Source organism: Dendropsophus ebraccatus, chromosome 10 (genome assembly GCF_027789765.1).
Source record: "Dendropsophus ebraccatus isolate aDenEbr1 chromosome 10, aDenEbr1.pat, whole genome shotgun sequence".
Lineage (NCBI taxonomy): Eukaryota > Metazoa > Chordata > Amphibia > Anura > Hylidae > Dendropsophus > Dendropsophus ebraccatus.
In genome coordinates this window covers 100,107,502-100,117,212 of record NC_091463.1, presented here as the reverse complement: position 1 = coordinate 100,117,212, position 9,711 = coordinate 100,107,502, and the positions used below count along the sequence as shown (strand labels likewise).

At 42.8% G+C, this 9,711-nt stretch overlaps 1 protein-coding gene across 1 annotated transcript; it reads left to right on the top strand.

Annotated features, from left to right (window-relative positions):
• The first annotated feature begins 521 nt into the window (after window positions 1–521).
• Window positions 522–2,693, top strand: LOC138766615 (uncharacterized). Its single transcript, XM_069944205.1, has one exon. It carries the CDS (start codon window positions 522–524, stop codon window positions 2,691–2,693), a length of 2,172 nt encoding a protein of 723 aa, XP_069800306.1.
• Window positions 2,694–9,711: the final 7,018 nt, after the last annotated feature.

The window sequence follows — 9,711 nt, the reverse complement described above, 5'->3', positions numbered from 1 at the left end:
TAAGTGCTCTCTAGGTTTTCACTCTTCATCCTGCTCCAAGATACGGAAACTGCAGCTAGAAGACACCAGATCGCTCAGCAAGTGTGGTCCTGGTGTGAGCAGTAGCTTCAAGACAAAGTCAGTGCAAAGCACTGGGGAACAGACTGAGTATACATGGTCAGCAAGCTGGATCATCAGGAGGAGAGTCAGTAAAGTACCAGAAATAAGAAAGGTATCATGGTCAGATATACAAAGGATGGGTGCTGGTCAGACAATCCGACTAAGCAACAGGAGAGGCACACGGTAAAGACACGGAATCAGGCAGTAAGCATAATCCGAAGAACAGGCACAGGTCAGAGTTCAGAATAGCAGAACCACACCTCTGCTTGGAATGCAGGAACCTAACAATGCTCAGGCAGGAAGGGGCAGAGGGAGTCAGTTAAAATAGGTGCAGGTGGCTCTGGATTGGCAGTCTATGTCTATTGTGTCTATTGCTTCTTATATCTTTGATGCCCATGTGTCTATTGCTCCTAATATTATTGATGACAATCTGTAATGTGTCTATTTCTCCTCATATCACTGATCCTGATGTGTCTATTCCTCCTTTTATCGCTGATCCTGATGTGTCTATTCCTCCTTATATCACTGATCCTGATGTGTCTATTCCTCCTTATATCGCTGATCCTGATGTGTCTATTCCTCCTTATATCACTGATCCTGATGTGTCTATTCCTCCTTATATCACTGATCCTGATGTGTCTATTCCTCCTTATATCACTGATCACGATGTGTCTATTGCTCCTTATATTCCTGATCCCGATGAGTCTATTGTTCTTTATATCGCTGATCCCGATGTGTCTATTGCTTCTTATATCGCTGATCCCGATGTGTCTATTGCTCCTTATATCACTGATCCCGATGTGTCTATTCCTCCTTATATCGCTGATACCGATGTGTCGATTCCTCCTTATATCACTGATACCGATGTGTCGATTCCTCTTTATATCACTGATCCCGATGTGTCTATTCCTCCTTATATTCCTGATCCCGATGTGTCTATTCCTCCTTATATTCCTGATCCCGATGTGTCTATTGTTCTTTATATCGCTGATCCCGATGTGTCTATTGCTTCTTATATCACTGATCCTGATGTGTCTATTGCTCCTTATATTCCTGATTCCGATGTGTCTATTGCTCCTTATATCACTGATCCTGATGTGTCGATTCCTCCTTATATCGCTGATCCCGATGTATCTATTCCTCCTTATATCGCTGATCCTGATGTGTCTATTCCTCCTTATATCGCTGATCCCGATGTGTCTATTCCTCCTTATATTCCTGATCCCGATGTGTCTATTGCTCCTTATATCACTGATCCCGATGTGTCTATTCCTCCTTATATCGCTGATCCCGATGTGTCTATTCCTCCTTATATCGCTGATCCCGATGTGTCTATTGCTCCTTATATCACTGATCCCGATGTGTCTATTCCTCCTTATATCGCTGATCCCGATGTGTCTATTCCTCCTTATATCGCTGATGCCGATGTGTCTATTGCTCCTTATATCGCTGATCCCGATGTGTCTATTCCTCCTTATATCACTGATCCCGATGTGTCTATTCCTCCTTATATCACTGATCCCGATGTGTCTATTCCTCCTTATATCACTGATCCCGATGTGTCTATTCCTCCTTATATTCCTGATCCCGATGTGTCTATTGCTCCTTATATCGCTGATCCCGATGTGTCTATTCCTCCTTATATCACTGATCCCGATGTGTCTATTCCTCCTTATATCACTGATCCTGATGTGTCTATTCCTCCTTATATCACTGATCCCGATGTGTCTATTCCTCCTTATATCACTGATCCCGATGTGTCTATTCCTCCTTATATCACTGATCCCGATGTGTCTATTCCTCCTTATATCGCTGATCCCGATGTGTCTATTCCTCCTTATATCACTGATCCCGATGTGTCTATTCCTCCTTATATCGCTGATCCCGATGTGTCTATTGCTCCTTATATCGCTGATCCCGATGTGTCTATTGCTCCTTATATCGCTGATCCCGATGTGTCTATTCCTCCTTATATCACTGATCCCGATGTGTCTATTCCTCCTTATATCACTGATCCTGATGTGTCTATTCCTCCTTATATCACTGATCCCGATGTGTCTATTCCTCCTTATATCACTGATCCCGATGTGTCTATTCCTCCTTATATCACTGATCCCGATGTGTCTATTCCTCCTTATATCGCTGATCCCGATGTGTCTATTGCTCCTTATATCGCTGATCCTGATGTGTCGATTCCTCCTTATATCACTGATCCTGATGTGTCTATTCCTCCTTATATCGCTGATCCTGATGTGTCTCTTGCTCCTTATATCGCTGATCCTGATGTGTCTCTTGCTCCTTATATCGCTGATCCTGATGTGTCTCTTGCTCCTTATATGCTGATCCTGATGTTTCTCTTGCTCCTTATATCGCTGATCCTGATGTGTCTCTTGCTCCTTATATCGCTGATCCCGATGTGTCTATTGCTCCTTATATCGCTGATCCTGATGTGTCTATTCCTCCTTATATCGCTGATCCTGATGTGTCTCTTGCTCCTTATATTCCTGATCCCGATTTGTCGATTCCTCCAGCTTTTTCCTTCCAGAAACCCTTTTGGCCTCTTCTCATTTTCTTTCAGTTTTAAAACAACATAAAACAACCTGGAATTCCTCCGCAGAAGCTGCGACTAATCCGTGATTCTATTGCTAACGTTGTTACATGGGCTAAAGCCCACTGATCATATTACCGCCGTCTTATCAGATTAACATTGGTTTCCTATCATTCGCAGAACAGATTATTCCATCCAAGCTTAGGCTTATGAAATTTTTCAAGGCAAGAAGCTGAATTCACATTTGATTCAATCCACAGCTGCGTGTTTACCTGCTCCCCATGTGTGATTCTCTCCACCTGCAGATGTTACACTGAGAGAAAACTTGTTGTTTTTTCTTCTTCTTTTTATGTTGGAAACAAATCTAAAAATATATCAACTTTTTATTTGTTACAACAACATATTTATGTCTTTGATGTGTTTTCTACGTAATTTTATGTACAATTCTCTATATGTGAGTGAATAGATAGTGGAAGAGGAGGCTCACATGGGATGGGGGGTGGGGGGTCGCCTGTAGTTTGGGTCCAATGCTTTGGAAGCCTTTGATGTGAACTCCATTATATAGATAGGAAATCTTCTCATGACTTCCTGCTGGGACCAAAAAAGTTGAAAATAGAGTTGAATATATATTATACCTCCTCCTGGGATCTATAAGGGTATTAAAAGGCTTTATAGACATCACAAGATTTTGAAGTCTTATGCTATGGGTAAGAGAAAACTATAAGGTACAGTCACAGATATAAAGCTATATCCACCAGATAGATAGGAAGACAGACTGATGTATATTATGGTAGATAGATAGATAGATAGATAGATAGATAGATAGATAGATAGATAGATAGATAGATAGATAGATAGATAGATAGATAGGAGATAGATAGATAGGAGATAGATGATAGATAGGAGATAGATAGATAGGAGATAGATAGATAGATAGATAGATAGATAGGAGATAGATAGATAGATAGATAGATAGATAGATAGATAGATAGATAGATAGGAGATAGATAGATAGATAGATGATAGATAGATAGATAGATAGATAGATAGATAGATAGATAGATAGATAGATGATAAATATATAGGAGATAGATAGATAGATAGATAGATAGATAGATAGATAGGAGATAGATAGATAGATAGATAGATAGATGATAAATAGATAGGAGATAGATAGATAGATAGATAGATAGATAGATAGATTGATAGATAGATAGATAGATAGATAGATAGATAGATAGATAGATAGGAGATAGATAGATAGATAGATAGATAGATAGATAGATAGATAGGAGATAGATAGATAGGAGATAGATAGGAGATAGATAGATAGGAGATAGATAGGAGATAGATAGATAGATAGATAGATAGATAGATAGATAGAAGATAGATAGATAGATAGATAGATAGATAGATAGATAGATAGATAGGAGATAGATAGATAGATAGATAGATAGATAGGAGATAGATAGATAGATAGATAGATAGGAGATAGATAGATAGATAGATAGATAGATAATAGATAGATAATAGATAGATAGATAGATAGATAGATAGATAGATAGATAGATAGATAGATAGGAGATAGATAGGAGATAGATAGATAGATAGATAGATAGATAGATAGGAGATAGATAGATAGATAGATAGATAGGAGATAGATAGATAGGAGATAGATAGTGTCCACTGTGTCAGTCTGGAGAGAATACACCACTTTCTGCAGGACATACAACAGCTGATAAGTACTGGAAGACTAGATAGATAGATAGGAGATAGATAGATAGATAGATAGATAGATAGATAGATAGATAGATAGATAGGAGATAGATAGATAGATAGATAGATAGGAGATAGATAGATAGATAGATAGATAGATAGATAGATAGATAGGAGATAGATAGATAGATAGATAGATAGATAGATAGATAGATAGATAGATAGATAGATTTGTAGATAATAGACACATAAATCGCATGGCTGTCAGGAAACCAGACACACAGATGGCTCCTGTCTGGTCACAACAATGTGTTGGCTTGTGAGTAGTATCAGAGGATTAGAGGATAATACTTTCACAATGGAGAATTTCAGGTTTTTTCTATGATAATATCATTTGAAGGATGACATGTTTTCCAGAAGAAATGTCTTTTTTGATAGGACTAATAAGGTACATGGGTAAATGGCCGTCTTACGTGTATTGGGGTGGTCTGCCTCCTCACTAGTGCTGAGCAAAGACGCCGAACTATTCAGGATCAGCAACGTTCTACAAACCCGACCACCCCAACCCATCGGCTGCAGAAGGCAGATGCTGTCCTAGGGAGTTAGATTGGCTTCTACTCCTCACAGGGGAGCGACATTACTTCCCTATGACCACAGTCCTTAGTTATACGAGTACAGAAATACTATGGAAAGTATCAGGCTATGCTGTAAGTCTCCTATGCGGTAGAGTATATACGGGTATAAAGGATATATACGGGGCTTAGTTGAGGGCATGGGCAGCAGAGTCGCCCTTTTTCGGGCGGGAGCCCTGTCTGGAGTTTCTATTAGAAGAATATAGGGCTGTAATAGGGCACGGCAGCCATCTATATCCCATTTGTATATACATTTCTCTCCTCCAGCTTTGGTTACTAGACTCACTATTCATATATATCATAAGCTTCCCGGAACATCAGGTAAATCAGAATACAAAGGCTTCTCCACAAATTAGGAAAACATCACTGCACCTCTTCCCTGTGTTCATGTGGTCACTACAGTTATCTCACCAGTAATACAGCGTTTATATCCTTTTATCCATCAAAGGTTTCCCTATCGGTGATTTCGGAGGGTTATCCTCTATTTTAAGGATTATGAAAAGTCATGTCTTATGCTCTATTGTAACCAAGTTCCGGATTAGATACATAATCGATACAAGTCATCAGGAAGGGGGATTAGATTACTTTATGGGCCAAATATTTGTTACTCACAGACCTGATAAATTGTCTGGGTTCAGCAACGTTCTCCGGACATGAAAATTCGGCATTTGATTACCGGTGACTGCAGAAGATGGATGCCGCCCACGAAGTCCAGGAAATCATGTATACAGCCATAGGTTATAGCTTGTATCCACGTGTATGTGGCAGCCCTAGGGACATCCAATTTCTGCAACCACCGGTAGTCAAACGTTCGGAGAACGTTGCTGAACCCGAATAGTTTGACAGCTCCGCTCAATGCTATTCGATACTCACGACTTACTTGGTCTCATGTGTTTACTGGGATGCAGAAAATAGACAGAGACCATCTCATCTGGCAAATAAGTCAACATATATGCCACTCTATAGACCAATAGGGTCTTCCATATCAATGCTCTATATACTCATTCATATACACTGTAAGAGGCTCAGTTACAGCAGTGTTTGTCTCCATCAATGGGCACCACTATGGTCACCACCATAGAACCTGGCAGAGCATCGCTTCCAGTAACCAGAAGTTATAGTGAAAATGTGAAGATAGCCCCTAAGAGGTTGTCCACCTTTTACATGTGTGTCCACAGGATGGGGGGGGGGGTTGGGTGTCCGATCTCAGTATAGAGGGGGATACGGAGGTCGGACTGCCCACAATTTCTTACTTTTCCCCGATCCTGTGGAGACAAGTTGGTATAAGGTGGAGAACCTCTTCATTTACCGTTTGTCTCAGGTGAAGAGGACGGGATTGCGAAGAGTTTGTCCTCATCCTATAAAACTAAACAATGTTTTTGACTTTGACGAAGATTACAGAGAAAACCTATATAGAAGGTGATTGTGGAATAGATTGTATTGTGCGGAGAAACATCACGGCTACAGCGTTCCGGCACGGCCAGTGAGGAGGGAAAGCACTGCCATCCCATCCCCCCGTCCTCTCGGTAAATAGCAGATTGTATTTTCATTGATAAAGCGCAGATCTGGCGTTATTCCCGACTTACTTCTAAAGACAGAAAAATGAATTAGGGCCAAAGTCTTCTCTCCAAATCACAGAGAGAAACATTTTGTGCGACATCAATCATTTCACTAATTCCAGAAGTTCAGAAATGAATTGCTGCGACACCAGGAACCCGAGAAGAATACAAAGAACTCGCCCTGACTTTATTTCTTCTAGAAAACACTGCGGGCCACATTTATCATCCGGCGGACGGATGATTTTTGGCGGAAAGTGCCGATTTGCGTATTATTTTATACGCAAATGGCCGATTTGCGAATAAAATAATCGCAAATCGGCACTTTCCGCCGAGTACGCCAGGGGGCGGAAAGGGGGCGGAAAGTAGGCGGGAAGTGGGCGGAACGGAGGGCGCGGACTCAGAGTCCGCGCGATTTATCATCCGTTCCGCCCAAATGTACGCCGAAAACCTACTCCAGTCCTCAGCTGGCGTAGGTTTTCGGCGGTGCGCACCGGCGCGCACAGGATTTATGTACAGGCAGTCCGCCTCTACATAAATCCCCGTACCGCCGGAGCTGCGGGGGCATTTTTAAGTCCGGCGTAAAAAACGCCGGACTTAATAAATGCCTCCCTGCGAGTCTCGGCCGCACAAGGTAAGGATGCAAAATCAGTCTAAAGGAGCTCATTCCCGGGGGTCAGTCACCTAAACTGGGGTGGGGGGAATAGCGTGGCCCCAAAAGGAGAAAATCAGTAACATTGTAAAGGTAAAAGGCATAATACATAGGAAGAGCAAAAAAAAATAGAAAGATAGATAGATGATAGATAGATAGATAGATAGATAGATAGATAGATAGATAGATAGATAGGAGATAGATAGATAGATAGATAGATAGATAGATAGATAGATAGATAGATAGGAGATAGATAGATAGGAGATAGATAGATAGATAGATAATAGATAGATAGATAGATAGATAGATAGATAGATAGATAGATAGGAGATAGATAGATAGGAGATAGATAGATAGATAGATAGATAGATAGATAGATAGATAGATAGATAGATAGGCGATAGATAGGAGATAGATAGATAGATAGATAGATAGATAGATAGATAGATAGGAGATAGATAGAAGATAGATAGATAGATAGATAGATAGATAGATAGATAGGAGATAGATAGATAGATAGATAGATAGATAGATAGATAGATAGATAGAAGATAGATAGGAGATAGATAGAAGATAGATAGATAGATAGATAGATAGATAGATAGATAGAAGATAGATAGGAGATAGATAGATAGATAGATAGATAGATAGATAGATAGATAGATAGATAGATAGAAGATAGATAGGAGATAGATAGTGTTCCAGAGGAGAAAACGGAAGCCGGGCCTTTTACCTTCCTGCTGCACAACCGCCCACTCGCAGAAACAGACCGGTTCACTTACCTGGGCCTGGAAATCAGCCAATCAGGGAACTTTAAACAAGCCACAGAAATCCTAAAAGACAAAGCCTGCCGAACCTTCTACGCCATAAGAAGGCGCTTTTATCATCTTAGGGCCCTATCCCATTCGGCCTGATTCGGTCGATTTTCGCTCTGTGGAATAGAGAGAGCGATCAGCCGATGATCGTGTCATCGGCTGATCGTTCATTTAGATTCAGACCTAAAATCGTCGTTCGCCACCAGCGCATCGTTACGGTTGAATAGTGGTGCTCGTCAGCGACCCACGATTTCAGCAGAACCATACATTACCTGTCCGGGCTGCAGGTCTTCTTCTCCTGGTCCCGCGCGGCAGCATCGGCTTCGGAGCGGAGCTGTCTGAATTTACAGACCGCTCAGCCAATCACTGGCCGTAACGCCACGGCCAGTGATTGGATGAGCGTTCTGTCAGTTCAGACAGCTCCGCTCCGAAGCCGATACTGCCGCGTGGGACCCGGAGAAGGAGACCTGCAGCCCAGACAGGTAATGTATGAAGCAAGGGCTGCAAGGACATCGGTAACAATGTCCTTGCAGCCCTTGTTCTACGATCATCGGGGCCGTGAAATAGGCCCAGTAAACGAGCGCCGATCTAGCAGATCGGCGCTCAATTACATCGTTACTCGGCCCGTGGAATAGGGCCCTTAGACCACCAATGACCATGTGGCTGAAAATATTTGACACCATCATTGCCCCAATCCTCCCGTATGGCAGTGAAGTCTGGGGCCCCTATATATACCCAGACTGGTCAAAGTGGGACTCTGGACCAACAGAAGTCTTCCACCTGGAATTCTGTAAATACCTTCTCCAGGTCCATCAGAGCACATCAAACCGCGCCTGTCGAGCAGAGCTGGGCAGGTTCCCGCTATTCTTTGCTGTCCACAAGAAGGCGCTATCATTCAGGGCCCACCTACACAGCAGCAGTCCCAGCTCCTACCACCACACGGCCTTGCTGCACCAAGAAACCCCAGGAAAACAAAGCTCCCGGGAACAAGTCTCCCAAACCCAACCTGACCAAGCCGCCAACCAGCACATCATTACAGAAAGCCAAAGCCAGAAGACAATAGACAAGAGGAAGGAGGATTACATCAGCGTCTGGAGGAACGACATCAGAGAATACCAGAAACTGACCATATACCAGAGACTACAATGTACAGACTGGCCCCATGTACCAGAGACTACAGAGTACAGACTGACCATATACCAGAGACTACAGAGGGAGTACAGACTGACCATATACCAGAGACTACAGAGAGAGTACAGACTGGTCCCGTATCTGGAGAAACTGACCAACCCAAGAGACCGGAAAACCCTGAGCAACTACAGGCTGAGCGCCCACAACCTGGCCATTGAAACTGGGCGTCACCGACAGATGTACAAGCCCAGGGAGAGCCGACTGTGCCAGCAGTGTGACCAGGAAGCCGTGGAGGATGAGGCCCACTTCCTGCTACACTGCCCCAAATACTCAGCAGTGAGGGACACTCACTATAGGAGACTCTCCAATCTCCTTCCAGGCTTCTCCACCATGGAGGAGGAAGAGAAACTACCCATCTTGCTGGGGGAAGAAGAGACCACAGCAACTATAGCGGCACAATACGTCATTGCCCGCCATAAACTGAGAGGAGCGTGATACGCCATGGACTCCAATGACCCAGACCCCGACATCTCCCCACCCGCCACCTATAATAGAAGAGCCG